The 15,853-nt window shown below is 30.0% G+C and overlaps 2 protein-coding genes across 2 annotated transcripts; both read right to left on the bottom strand.

The window, feature by feature from the left end:
- Positions 1-1,520: 1,520 nt before the first annotated feature.
- LOC114418701 (agamous-like MADS-box protein AGL28) lies at positions 1,521-6,653 on the bottom strand. The gene is made up of 2 exons (XM_028384170.1): positions 6,126-6,653; positions 1,521-2,609 (listed from the first exon to the last, which is right to left on the bottom strand). Exons 1-2 carry the CDS (start codon positions 6,407-6,409, stop codon positions 1,772-1,774), a joined length of 1,122 nt encoding a protein of 373 aa, XP_028239971.1. The 5' UTR covers positions 6,410-6,653; the 3' UTR covers positions 1,521-1,771.
- A 6,853-nt stretch (positions 6,654-13,506) lies between these two features.
- Positions 13,507-14,370, bottom strand: LOC114419320 (agamous-like MADS-box protein AGL62). The gene has a single exon (XM_028384975.1). The coding sequence runs from the start codon at positions 14,368-14,370 to the stop codon at positions 13,507-13,509; it is 864 nt and encodes a 287-aa protein (XP_028240776.1).
- Positions 14,371-15,853: the final 1,483 nt, after the last annotated feature.

The raw sequence follows: 15,853 nt of genomic DNA on the forward strand, positions 1-15,853 counted from the left end.
GAATAGAGAACATAAATGCCCATGAAGTTCCCTCCATAGCCCCAAATAATTTTTTTCATAACTGTGTATGATATATTTATATATCCAGTAGAGGATCTGTGTATGGGAATGTAGAAAGGGAAATATAAATGAATTGCAACAATCGGGGATGCAAAAGACGAACTGCATGATTAAAATCACGAGTCTTAAATATTTCACCGTTTTGTTTTAAATGTAGTAGTACATGAATTACAACCAAAAGCCACGATGTAACTTGGAATTTACATTAGTTTGACTGCTAATAAATGACACAGGTTGCCAATAGTTCCTCGTCTGTTTCCAAAGGCTATGGTTCGTAAAATATTAGTACTATGCACTTGTTTGGAAAAAAAAAGTACTCTGCTAGTGTTTTTTTATACATCTATCAACTTATTGTGTAAATATACGTTTTGCATTGTCATATCTAATAAAAAAAATTATGATGTATGATTTATTGTTTTTAACCATAATTATCTTAAAAATATATCTATCATTATTTATAATTAATTGATAGTATAAATTATAGAAATTAAACTCTATCTAGTTATAATACCACAATAAGGTTACACTTCCAACTTATTAGATTTTCAAAATAATTTTAGCAGTTTTTTCCTCTAGGAACATTTAATATATATTTTTAATTATTTAAAAAGTAATGATTGGATATTTTTAAAGTTTTTATGCAATATATCATGTGTTTCTTCAATTTTGTGAAGAAGTTGAAAGCCATTAATTTAATTTCCTACAACATGGAGGATATTGCGAAGTGATTACGTGACAAGGTGTTGGCCAAGTTGGATACTATTAAAATACATCCATATAGATTGTTAAGGACTTGGGTGTCTTGGAGAAATTATATAGTCTAGGATAACTATGGTTTCGACTAAAAGCTCTGTTTTGTTTTACATAAAAGTTGGCAAAATTTGTAAACTCGTACGTAGTGATCTTGAAGACTTGAACCATCTAATTATTTTTCCTTTACAAAAGTGATATTTTATGAATCTATAAGAGCATTCTTAAGTATTATTGTCTGTACAAGCAATTCGTGGATAATCTCAGCAGTAAATTTTTCCGAATAATGAAGCTGGATATCTATTCTGAGAAGATGCAGTGAAGACAAACATAAGTTAAATCTTTATCAAGTTTCCGAATAATGAAGCAGGTGCTGGGAGGAATAGCTACATATGGGTATAGATTTTGATTATATATATGAGGGTAGTTACTTCTAAGATAGGTGGTTATAGTGTAACTAAGCTCTGACCTTGTTGATTTGATACTTCTGGTACCTTTTAGTTTATTCAATACTTTGATTGGCTGATTAAAAAAAACACGAGCGAAGAATCAGATGAATAAACTATAGTATGTAAAATATGGGTGCCATGGGATCGTAAAGGCCATGTTAATTGGCTTAAATTAGAGTGCCCTTTATGGCATCATATATGGCAAGTTAAATTATTGCAATAATTGCAAGCAAATTAAGAGACAAACTTGATCCATCCAAATTCGCATACTCCAAGCAGATTCGAGTGCATGAATACAAGAAGATTGTATGCTATCCTTTTCTAAATCTTTACAAAACAAAAGGAAAACATTATATATTTTTAATTAAACCATGTAATGGAAACATCAAACAATTAAGAAAAACAAATACCTAGCTATACTAATTGAAACTAGCTAACATCCCTCCATTATAACTAATTAAGCATCGATCCAATTAACACTCATCAATTCATATCACTTATTCAATAAAGTTTTAAGTAGTATACCCATAATTTTTCAGGCTTCCAAAAACATTTGAAGCAAACGTCGAAGCAGTACTAGCTATAGCAGCACTCCTCCAATAATCATCTTGAACTTGATTTCCACTTAAACGTTGAGCCCTCAAGAGCGACATGTTTTGAAACTGTGGTGGCATCATTGGTGGAACCATAGCAGCATGTGGCACTGGTGGAACCATAGTAGATGACATTGGTGGAACCATAGCAGCATGTGGCACTGGTGGAACCACAGTAGATGGCATTGGTGGAAGCATAGCAGCATGTGGCATTGATGGGACCGAATTCATCTGCTTCTCTTGCAGCGCCCCAACTAGGTTAAACTTCAAACGTTCCAAAGAAGTCTTGAACTGTTCAAGATCTTCCAAACCCATACCCTCGGTGGGGAGATTCCACCAAGGGGCCGCAAAGCAGAAACCATTATTATTTTGCGTCCCTTTGATTTCTTGCAGACGCTTTTTCTCTTCTTTCAACTGATTCTGAACAGCCTCGTATTCCAGCCTTTGCTGCTCAACGAACTCTTGCTGCTCCCTCTTGTTTGCACGGTTGCGCCGCAGCGGAGGCCCTCCGGTGAGGTAGCGCCGAACGACGGCGTCGGGGTCGGGGTAGCCGCAGGAATAGAGCTTCCCGTTTTGGGAGGTGATGATCACAGCGGTCTCTACTTGGCAGAGAACAGAGAGCTCGGTGAGTTTGTTGAATAACCCTAGTTTGCGTTTGGAGAAAGTCACGTAACGCCGGTTTCTCTGCTCAACTTCTTTGATCTCAATCTTTCCCCTCTTTTTGTTTTGCGTTGTTGCTGCATTGACAGTCTTTGCTCTAGATGAAGAATCCATTGATGAACGAAAGAATGACAGAATGTTTCAATGTTTCAGTACAATGACACACTTCAGAGATATTAGATTGTTAGAGTTATTAAAAAAGAAAAAATATATATTAAGGTTTCAATTTTTCTTGTTAATAAAAACCAATAATTTAATAATAATTAATATTTGTCAACTAAAAAAAACAACAACGAGACAATTGGATGGGTTGTCCTTTTATTACTAACAACTAGCGTTCTTCCTAATTTTTCTCCTTGTTTTTACATCAATCATATCTTTAGATTATATATTCTAATCCGTTATCATTATCTTTTTTAATGAAATTAATGACTGTATTACACAAATATATATAATATTTCGTAACAAGATATTATCCTAAGACCTAAATATTGCTAAATCATACTAGCCCAATCAATCTATAAACGTTCAATGAGATTCTTGATTAATAGTAGAATCTCATCACTAACCATATAAAATATCAGTGTTTGGACGTTAAATATATATTCTTTTCTTTTTTAAAAATTATTTTTGTTAAGGGAGTTAATTAGATACATGCATATTGAAAATAAAAAAATTACATTATTATTCAATCATTTATAAATAATTTTTTACTATCGGTTGAAGAATACGTCCTTAGTGAAAAAAATGTTTGTAGTTTAAAATGGGGTTAGCTTTTATAATGATTATTTTATAATTTATATGTAAGATGATTTAATTTATGTTTGATTTTTATGGTGAGAATTTATACGTACTTGATTAATAGTGTGCCATCATGTTGTGGACCTTGGCTTACATATTTTAAATAAGATTTTAGGTTTAAAATTTATAAATAAAAAATATAATTGAAAGAAAAGATTTCATTAATGTTATGTTTGGTCGGAAGAAACGGAGGACATAAAGAAAAAAGTAGAGGAGAAATAGTATGAATCTCAAGTTGGTTTCACATATTTTATATTTTATTTTAATTTAAATATTTATCTTTTATTTTTATTCTCTCTATTTTCATCATTTCTACCAAACAAACAAAGCAAAAAGCTGTCAAGTTTCCTAAACAAGATTCATTAGTCATCAACAAATAAGGTATGTTATTATGGTAAAAAATGATTAACAGTGTAAAATATTTATGTTGATAGTATATAGATAATTAAACTATTTCTTATTATAATTTAAAAATATAAATCTTAAATCACTTCTGTATTTTTCTATAATAATAATAATAATAATAATAATAATAATAATAATAATAATAATAATAATAATAATATTTAAATAAATTTGATCTATCTTTAGCTTTCCAACATGTATGGAATAAAATAGAAGAACTCTCAAGTATTTAGCAACCTCATATTATCCTTACAAAAAGTAATTTGATACCACTATAATGAAAGAATTTTACTAATTAGTGTACTTAAGACATTAGTTAAAAAAATTAAAATAAAAAATATTTATTATAAAAATCATAAGATAATATAAAAATTACGTGTCTCAATATAATATTTTTCTTTTTAGTTTCTTAACAAATATCCTAACCGCACTAGTTATTTATCATAAAGAATTTATTCATACAAAATAGTTATAAAAGAAATATTATTCTAATAGAAATAAAGAATTATTTTTAGTCAATTTGCTAACAAAAATATTTTAAAAAAATGTTAGAACTATTTATTTAAGTTCAATTTCTACTTCTTATTTACACGAGTGATTATAATTTGTAATAAATACTCCCGTGGCAAGTTCATTCTTAATTGAGAAATATGGTAGACCTAACACTTTTAGTGCGAAAGGTATTATAAATGGTGTAGACTGTAGAGGTTTGATCCTCAATTTTTAAATCAATTTCCTCTAACTAGCTAGATTTAGTAATACAAGAAACAAACATTTGCACCATTTTTACATGACTTAATTGTTAGTCTAGTTGAATTTTTCGTCACCATCTCCACTCTATTATCGTCCCTTCCTCTTTTTTATTTTTTTGATAGACTATATAAGTTAATATATGAAATAAACAATTAAAGCAAAACTCCTAGATCCCATTACCATCTCCCTTCCTCTCAATAAAACAAAATATCTAATTAAAATTTCTCTGTTTCCTTGTTTCCCCCTCCCATCACATCCCCTCCTCTCCTGTAAATCAGAAGAGCCTAAGTGATCTAGCATTTTTATTTCAAAATAAAAATATATAGGCGGGTTTAGTTTACTTTGAATGAAAAATCTAATTTAAAAAAAAAAAATCGATTGATTGAAAAATATCTTGATGCCCGTCGATATAAATGTTTAAAGCTGGGTCCACGTACTCCTCGATCGATCTCTTTATAAGACAATAAGGGTACATGTAATATTGAATTTGAAGGGCATACACATAATATTGGAAAACTTCCATATCACCTTTTTTTTAGAGGACTTCCACACCTTATCCTTATCTATTGTTTTGCATATATACGCTAGATATCAATTACAGTTCTGTCTCCGCCATAAACATGGCTACGTGGTGCTAGACAAGCACCATAAATAGTCATAAATGTTTCTAAATTTTAAGAGTAAGTTTTTTTTTCAGAGATAAAAATTAAATTATAACAATATTTTTTAAGATGTATTTAACAAAACTAGGTTATAAACTATTAGCCAAAATCTTATTGAGGCTAAAAACGGAAAAACTAAGAATTTATTGTAAGTTTTTTTTAACCCTCCGATTTATTAAAGAAAAAAAATTCTAATTAATCTAAAAGTTGATTAAAAAGTAAATAAAATTTTAAAAAAAAATTATTTAATTTTCATCGATAATTAAATAATATTCAAATAATTTAATCTTAACTTTAACTTATTAATCACTTATGTTAAATTCCATGATTTTATAAACATGTCACATGTTTCTTTTAAAAATTCTCAAAAATTAAAAATGGACGGTATAACATGTTTCATACACAATACCTGTATCTCCCATCTTAATTAGGCTCCATACTTTATGAAGCAATTCTGAACTAAATGAAGGGATTCACAAAAATTATTTCCAGTAGTGGTTTTGATTATTATATATACAAGGGATTTGGTTTAGACTCTAGATTTAAGTCTCTGCATTCGTAGGTCCTCAAGTATAAGGCGAGTCTCACTACGTGCCTCACTAGAACATTGCCTATAAGCAGCTACCATTTGCTTGGTAGAGCTCTCTAATTCTCTCATCTCATCCAAAACTATTTGTCTGTTCCGGCACTCTACACTGCAGAAACCTTGATCTCTGCTGCAGAAGCATCAAATCCAAGTTCTATCAGGAATCAAATTGCATCAAGATTCAAACTTTTATGTGTAAATTAAAACCAAAACGTACAATCCAAGATGTTAATTTTAATGTTAAAATAAAGATAATCAAGAAAATCAGAAATGACCCCAGATGCCCGTTTTCTTTAATTAGACCATAAGTGATCCAAGATATGTTAAATTTTAGCATAAGATAATGATATTAATGTTTAATTAAGAAATGATGCGTAGGTAGAGAGTATTGGGAGTTTGGTTATACCTGTACATGTAAATATCTTTGTCTGGACTGAGTTGCTTATTGCATAGATTGCAAGTTTTAAGGAAGCAAAAGTCTTGAGGGATGGATTGTTGGTTTGCCTTTCTCACTGCAGATTTCAAGAGGACATTTGATGTGCTATTTGAGCTTGTAATTTGAGGGAGAAGTCTCAAACCAACATCCATGTTGGTACTCTCAAATGATATCACATGCTTTCTTCTCTTGTTCACATGCTTCCCTTCTTGGGATTCCACCCTGAAGGGGCTAATGATGAACTTTGGAAGCATGGTGATGAGAGGGGAAACACAGAGAGAAATTGAAATTGAATAGAGTAGAAAAAAATTAGAATTAGGAATGGGATGAATTCTGTGAAAGGAAGAAATGGTAGATATTTAAAGGAAGCATGCCCCCACAAAAAGGGCATCACATCATCACTCATGTTTTACTCTTTGTAATTGGTATGCACCTAATAGCACGTGTTAGATTACAAATATTGCAGCCTTTTACAGCATTTGCATCATGATTTTCCATGGGTCAAAAAAACAAGAGGGAGAAAAAAAAAATAACAGAGTAGGTGGTGAAATTATGACTTTGTGTGTCTACTTGTGATGTTTGTATTATTATTGCTTTATTTGGCCCACTCAGACACGGTGGAGTAACGCGGACAGAGATTTATTTTTATAATAGTATTCAAAATACACACATGAAAGTTGTGGTACCGAAGGAGACATGACATAAAGTATAATTAAGCAAAGATTCCACACGTGGCACTTGGTTCTCCGGACACTCACTCACCCTTTGGAATCGCAGCAAAGTTGCAGAGGTTTCTTATTCTTGAATTGAACCACTACGTTCCAATGGAAAAGTAACAAAGGCAATAGGCACTTATACCTTGTATTTTATGGATGAATATGAATAGATGTGGCATATAGATGGAATATTCAAAGCTTGTACCATTGATTTGCGTGGTTGAAATAAAAGAGTGAAGCATTGTTTTAATAGTCGTTTTTTACATCAATTTAATGTCTGAAAACAATTAAAGTGATTAATATTTTCATCTTATAAGTTACAAAGACGAAGATAATGATTTCTATCTTTTAAGAACTAATGCAATCAACTTCAAATCATTCAAAATTAAAGATGATGTTTCATTCTTAAATTAATTTAAACATTTACTTGTTAATTTGATAGCTTTTTTGCTAGAGTTTTTCCTTTCATAAAGTTCTCGCATCACGAGGTTTTTCAATTTTCATATTTTTTTATCTTTTAAAATACGTGGTTGCGAGCTTCATAGCAATTTAGTCGTTTTATAGTATAATTTAGTGTGTTAGTCTTTTTCAAAATATAGAGGAATTAGTCTTTATTACCATGTGGCTATTATGTGTCCACGTAAAAAAGAAATATGGCTATTATGTGTTATAGCATTTATAATGGAATTATTTAAGAAAAAAATATTATTTTAATGTAACACATGTAATTTTGAGTTGTTTAAAATTGAAGAGTTTAACTTTATATTAAATATAGAAAAAACAAATAGAATATTTGTTGTTAATAAAAAAATTTCATTGAAGAGAAAAATAACCTAATTACTTAAAATTAACGTGACATAAATTGGGTTGCTTATATAAGCATAATTGGAAATGCTATAAATTGTTAATTGGTCACATTAGGAAACAAGGCATAACAATGTTTGGAAGAGAAACCAATTTCACTGATGTTTACAAATACGATGACTAAGTTTATTAATTTTAAAATGCAAAGGCAAATATTGAGTTTAGAAAGAAAAAAAAACATAGTTTACGATATAATTTATTAATTAATGAAATTAGTACTTACATATATTTGATGAATTAAAACATATCATTTTTAATCAATTCCTTTATGTTTAACATTTTTTAAGTTATGAGAATCAAAGATAAATATCATGTTTACTGTAACTTATCACTTTGTAGAGCATATTTATATATGGATTGACACTATCTAATATCTGTGAAGTGTTACTTACTTATAAAGTTATAGTAATGTGTTGTATATTGAATTTGTGATGCTTTCCTTAGAGGTATTGTGACACACTCTATCCTGATATACATATTTATATAATAAAATACATGAAAATAGGGAATTACATAAAATGATATTTTATTTTCTAAGTATAAAAGAGTTCATGTGAGTAAAAAGTTCACACTCACTTAACTGTTACTAAATAAAACTTATCAGAAACATTTTCGGCTCAAAACAAGGTCATTCAAGTTTACAAAAGAACTCAAGTTAAGTAGCAAAATAAAATAAAGTAAAATAACATGTTCGGAATATCATGCAATTAAAATAAAAACTCATGCCCCAATGTAACATCCTATTAGAGCATTGTGTCCTGATATCTTTTAGAACAAGGTTTCTTAAAGCAATTCACCTTGTCATCTGCTCCTACGAACACAAGGTTCGAGATCATCACATGATCCAAACCCAACCAACACACAGGGAGCGAGTTATCACATTCCTAAACAGCTAGAGACAAACAAAAGCACATATATACATATAATATAAGTATAACAAACTCAATTTAACACAATTCACATCATTTTATCACTCATTGCATAACGCCATTGTCCCCAAGGATTTAATCACAAATCACATTCCACACTTTCACATTAATAACGTCTTTAGAACAACACATCTCTAGTACAACATAACATCTCACATTCACACAATTCATTACCCACCATCAAGTAACAAGTCACAGTGATCATTACATAGGTGTTATGCAACAGATATACTAAGACTTAATCTTATATGCAATGTGGTACCATGTCAATGAAAAACGACGTCAGGGCGCCTCGGAGTACATAACAAGACACACCGTACAATGAGTATGTTAGGTCACTCTCATTAAGTGAAATCATAAGGTGACCAATCAAAACCACTTTGTTTTGTGAGAATGCTCCAACTATATGAGATCAACATAGGCTTAAAGCAGCATTCAAACCGAGTGTATTTACCCTCAAGGCCTAGATTCCGAAGAATCCGTTAGAATTTCACCTTCCTGATTAAGGTCCAACCCTCAAAACAAGTTTTACATGCAAACACTGCTCATGAATTATAAAATACCCACGACCTCACATTTATTTTCAAAACACATTTAACACAATGCACTACAATTTAACACCACAAGTTCTTAACTTAGAATCTCACACTTTCCTTTTAACACCTCACGCATTGCGTTACAATTTAACACCTCAGGTTTCTAACTTGTAACCCTACACTTTCTTTTTAACACGCCGCGCATAAATACTTTTCTCAAGGTAAACACCAGTTGAGTTATTGTATAATTTACAACTCAAAACACAAGTAATATCACATCAAGTATTAACCACACACATATTCACAATCATATCTCATGTCCATAATTTAACACCTCCCAACATCACAATTCACTATCACATATTCATGTGCATCTTACAAATTAACACATTCTCAACTTGTTACTTATACTTAATCTCAATCACAATTCATAATATACAAATAATATTACATATATAAACACACACAGTATATAAATAACTCAACACACAAATATTCTAATCATGAATTTACAAAGTGAAATATAATCAAACAAAATTGCACCAAAGATTCTTTAAAACTTTCGAAGAACCTTATAGTTAAATAGACTTTGACCAATTTTAAAGAATAATAATAAAAAATAATATATAAACTCATACTAAATATTAAAAATAAAAAATAATCGAGAATGTCATTTTGTTAGCCTATTCTAATTATAAATTGTAATATTAATTCCAAACTATATATAAAAAAACTCTAAAAACACGTAAAGGGAAAAAATACAAAATCAATATCTGAGTCCCTCTTAGTGTAAATCTTTTTTTACTTAATTTTATCAATTCACACTAATTAGAAAAAAAACTCAATTTTTTTAGGGCTTATACTTAATACAAGAACACATCAATTTCACAGCAATTTTGTATTGGGATATCAATTGACCCGTCAAACATATATGATTCACAGTTATAGTTGTAAAGATAGAATCAAAATTTCAAAAACACCCAAAAACTTATCTCGACTGATCATTTAAGGATTCCTACACATGTTCTCACAACTCTCAAACTGTGAATAATTCATCCCTTACCTCTAAGCGGGCACACTTGCATAGTCCGTCAGCAATAGCGGTGTTTTTCCTTTGGTTTTTCTGCTAAGGTTTCCAAGCATTAGAGAGAAGGAGAAGAGATTGGAGCCTTAATTTCACTGTCTCTTTGCGAGGGGTGTTTCTCTTTGTACATATATTATTTCACAAATCCCAACAGTGAAAATGTGTGAAAGTACGTTCTGGACATGATGTCCGAATTTCAAGACGATCCAATGAATAACAAATCTGAAATGATAATTTTATTGGGATAAGTTTGAATATACATGGAAAAAATAGAAGGTTTTAAAAAAGGAAGAAGACAAAACGAATTTGTGAAAAACAGAGATGGAAATACATCTTAATGTAAAAACAAACCTTATATATTTTTATTTATAACAGTTAGGATACTCTGAGCTTATTATTTACTCTATTTTTTTGTTATTTTATTGTTTTATAAAAAATTAACTATATTTTCTCCTTATCAAATGAATAAATATAATATCTTTTTATTTTCTAAAAACACATATTTATTTAATTTATCTTAAAAAAATTATTTTAATTAATAAAACTATTTCTCCTTATTTATTTAATTACAAAAACCACATTATTTTTCTAAAATTTTATTTATATTTAAATAAAATATTTTTTAATTTATTTTACGAAAAAACGGAATGCTATAGGTATTGTATTTCATAAAATATATTAATGGCTTTATAATGCAATATTTTATTTTTTATAAACTTTTTTTGTATTATCGGTCAAGAAAAGGTTTTGTATTATATTTTATGGAGGATATATGTGGAGTAACGCCGCTATCACAACCTAGTTTGCATTTGTATCCGCCACACTCACTATTGAGCTCAAAAAATATTGTTCTTTTCAATATCATTCAACGCGTCATCAAAGTTACCAAGAAAAACTATTAAAATTGGTCCAAACAATCAACTATGAGTATAGTAAGTGTATGCCAATTGTGTCGACTAGAACAATAAGTATATCGATCTCCTTAATTAATCTACGGTCTAGAAAAATCCATCAAATACAATAAGGTCTTTGATGATTAATTTAGGCTTATTGAAATTCATTAATGAGATATCCTTTATTTTTCTTTATTTTTTCACACCATTTTTTTGTTTAATTAAGAGCTACTAGCATCATAAACGATATTAATTCATTAACATGAAGTCATAATAACCAAATTTTATAAGAAATTTCTCAACGAAGTATTCTTGAGATATTTACGTATTATCCCCTTTTCCTAGTAATTCTAACTCTTAAAATTATACTTGCTTGTAACAAGCGAAACAATACAAAAATAATGATTAATTATCACATTAATTAAATTAATACAAATTGACATGCAAACACATAAAAAAAAGCATGTTTAGTTTAACTTGGTGACTTTTCCAAGTAGTTGAACCGTAAAAGCAATAAATTAGTGTTCACGTTCGATGTGACTTTGAACGAAAAATAGACATGCTGGTAGTCATCCCAATTATTAACAGTCCTCTTCAAACTTCTTTATTCAATCATTCTAACTAATGACGATAGAAACCCCAAGAACATACATTTAATTAAGAAAATGTATACGTAATGTCAAATTTATTTCTCTTCAATATATAGCTATGAATTCATGTGCATATATATATATATATATATATATATATATATATATGTATATATAATCATGAAATTTATGTAAAAAAAATATAATCATGAAATATTCCAAAACCACAGTAGCATCCACAAAATGCAATTCAATCTTTATTTACTGCATAGGTTTTCATGAGGGTTCGTCGTTCAATCTTTATATCTTAGTTATTTTATTTTTTTAATAAGTGTTATTAAAAAACTTATTAGCTGATTCAAAAAGGCATGTTGAGATTAACGTTCTTTCTTTTTGGTACAAAAAAATTCTTTTATTATCATACTGATCGAGACTACAATTTAAATAAAAGGAAATTATATGGATCAAATTTTTAATTAAGGCTCGGTTATGTGTGATTTTGCATTGGAGAATTTTAATAATTTTCTTTAAAATACTAATTAAATAATTCAAAATAAAAAAATTTGAATAAAAATACTAATTATATGTTTGGTTACTTAGACAAATTTTACATCACGGAAGTAACAATTAGCTATTGTAATATTTAATAAATCATTTTTTTTATCAGTATGTTTGAAATACCACAAGGTGCATGCCTCAAGTCTGTTGTATTATTAAATTTGTTGTATATGAGATATGGTTTGCTTGGACTCTTGTAGGCCTTCAGAGTTTTATTCTTTCATAGGGTTAAGATATATAAAAGAGTATCGTTATTTTTAAACAACGTGAAACTTTTTTCATATATCAAAACAATAGTTCTCAAATTGATACGAAGGGCCTAAATTAAGGACCTGTCAATTCTCGCTTGTGGCTTAGGTCCTCAATTCCTTCTATGTTCCAAACTTCAAATATGTTGCATTCGACTTCTTATTTGGGGAATTATCTATTTTGACTCGTTTTAGCCTTTACAGTTTTGTCATTAATTAGAAAAAATCACAAATTGGCTGGCATGCATTAAGAATCATTTGGGGCAATTCATATCAGCAATCACGGGTTGTTTTCCAGGGTTTTCTACACCTTTAGAATCTCAAGCTCTGCACGTGACTATTACTTGGATGAAGGCATCTAATTTTCATAACGTGGTGTTCAAGACTTACTGATTGCAAGCAACTCGTGGATAATCTCAGCAGTAAATTAAAAAATTCCAAATAATTAATGAACTTGGATATCTATTCTGAGAAGATGCAGTGAAGACATACATAAGTTAAATCTTTATCAAGTTTTTGTGATTGTTTTTCTTTTTAATTAAAATATGCATGGGTGCCATGGGATCACATATGCACGTTGGCTTAATGGCTTCTCTGTAAACATGGCTTAATTTGAGTGCCCTTTATGGCATCATCTATGGCTAGTAAAATTATTGCAAGTAAATTAAAGAGACAAACTCGATCCAAATTGGCATACTTCAAGCAAGGGCAAGAATACAAGACTGTACACTATTCTTAATTTTCTAAATCTTTACCAACAAAAAGAAAACATTATATATTTTTAATTAAACCATGTAATGGCAACATCAAACAATTAAGAAAAACAAATACCTAGCTATACTAATTGAAACTAGCTAACATTCCTCCATTATAACTAATTAAGCATCGATCCAATTAACACTCATCAATTCATATTACTTATTCAATAAAGTTTTAAGTAGTATACCCATAACTTTTCAGACTTCCAAAACCATTTGAAGCAAACGTCGAACTAGTACTAGCTATAGCAGCACTCCTCCAATAATCATCTTGAACTTGATTTCCACTTAAACGTTGAGCACTCAAGAGCGGCATGCTTTGAAACTGTGGCGGCATCATTGGTGGAACCATAGCAGCATGTGGCATTGGTGGAACCATAGTAGATGACATTGGCGGAACCATAGCAGCATGTGGCACTGGTGGAACCACAGTAGATGGCATTGGTGGAACCATAGTAGATGACATTGGTGGAAGCATAGCAGCATGTGGCATTGATGGGACCGAATTCATCTGCTTCTCTTGCAGCGCCCCAACTAGGTTAAACTTCAAACGTTCCAAAGAAGTCTTGAACTGTTCAAGATCCTCCAAACCCATACCCTCGGTGGGGAGATTCCACCACGAGGGAAAGCGCAAACTACTCTTTCGCGTCTCTTTGATTTCTTGCAAACGCTTTTGCTCTTCTTTCAAGTGGTTCTGAGTGGCCTCGTATTCAAGCCTTAGGGTTTCAATTGCATCTTGCTGTCTCTTTTTGCATGCACTGTCCAGCCGCCGGGGTAGCCCTCCGTTGAGGTAGCGGCGAACGACGGCATCGGCGTCGGGGTAGCCACACGTATAGAGCTTCCCGTTTTGGGAGGTGATGATCACAGCGGCTTCCACTTGGCACAGAATTGAGAGCTCTGTGAGTTTATTGAATAACCCTAATTTGCGTTTGGAGAAGGTCACGTGACGCCTGTTTATCTGCTCAACTTTCTTGATCTCAATCGTTCTTTTCCTTTTTTTGATTGGCTTTGTTGCAGTATTTGCTCCAGAAGAAGCCATTGAAGAAGAAGAAGACACGATCAATTATAAGAGAAAGTTTCCTTATTACACAAATTGATATTGGGTGGAAACTAGAAACCCTTTTATTACCCACTCGTTTAATCTTTTTTCTCTCTCCTTCAATTTGGGCTTCAGTTGTGTCATTATATTGTGCTAATCTACATATATAATTATTACAAGAGTTTCTTACATCGTAATTAACGGTCGTATTACACAAAGATAATAATTATTACAAGATTCAAAACAAAAAAAATCTTAACTGTAAAAAAAAAATCATAAAAGATAGATATAATCATCCTTTACCTTAATTGCAATGATATCTTATCGCGATCGTGTTAAAAAAGGTAACCGTGACCTTCATTTTTTTTTTTGAAAGTACAGTGACCTTCATTTAAAATTATTTATAATTACTAAAAAAAGTATTCTTAATTAAAATCATATAATTTCTCAATAAAAAATCATATAATTTAAATTTTTATTTTACAATATTTATCATATTCTCCCTTTTCTTTTCTTTTACACACACGGAGAAAGAGAAGTCAAATTTTTGTAGCACCAAATCTCATTACAAATAATTAAAGATTTAAATATTTTTTTAGTTTTTGAAATTTAATATTTTTTATTTTTCATTCTTATAATTTTTTTAGTCCTCTCAAGTTAAAATATTAAAGTTATATAAACTTTTTTTTTCTAACAATGTTATTAATGCAAAATATTTATCAATTGTTGTTAATGACTAGTTTTTACTATGAAATCAAACTTATCACTTCCAGTGACATGTTCAAGATGGACTATTGATGTGTTCATGATGAACTATTTTAATATTATACTTATGGAATGACAACTTTAGGCCTTAGTTTATCACTTCTAAAAAAAAGATATTTAACATCGGATAAATAAGTTTTTTAACATTAATTGTGAATCAATATCGTATTAAACTTCGTTAAAAGTTAAACACTTTTAGCATTGATTGTGTCTAAAATACACATTTATATTAGTTATGACTTTAATTGATGTAGAAAGTGATGTAAAAAGTCATTGTTACATATTAAAAAATATGACAACTTTGAGTTATAAAACCAAAATCAATCTACATTAATTGGTGCTCTTTGATCTAACAAAAGTCCACCTAAGAAACCATGTCAAAAAATTTGTAAGGTAACCAAGATTCTCAATTTAAGATTCCTATGAAACTAAAATCTTCTCCTTTACCATATGTCTCCTTAAGTTTATTCACTCAATTAGATCTTTTGAGTTAGACTTAGTTAGAATTCTCAAGTCTTACATATAGATTTTCATGTCTCTAATTTTATGTCGATGCTTTGGTCTTTGGCTTTGTCTTTATTTATTATTATTTTTTTAATTTTGTCTACTTCAAATTTTTTTTCTCAACTTTATCAACATAAAAATTCTTTGAAAATTAACTTATCAAAGCTTATGTTAAACAAAGTTAGGGTTGTACTTTCCTAGCTTCATCCTAATA

This window comes from Glycine soja, chromosome 7 (genome assembly GCF_004193775.1).
Source record: "Glycine soja cultivar W05 chromosome 7, ASM419377v2, whole genome shotgun sequence".
Classification (NCBI taxonomy): Eukaryota; Viridiplantae; Streptophyta; class Magnoliopsida; order Fabales; family Fabaceae; genus Glycine; species Glycine soja.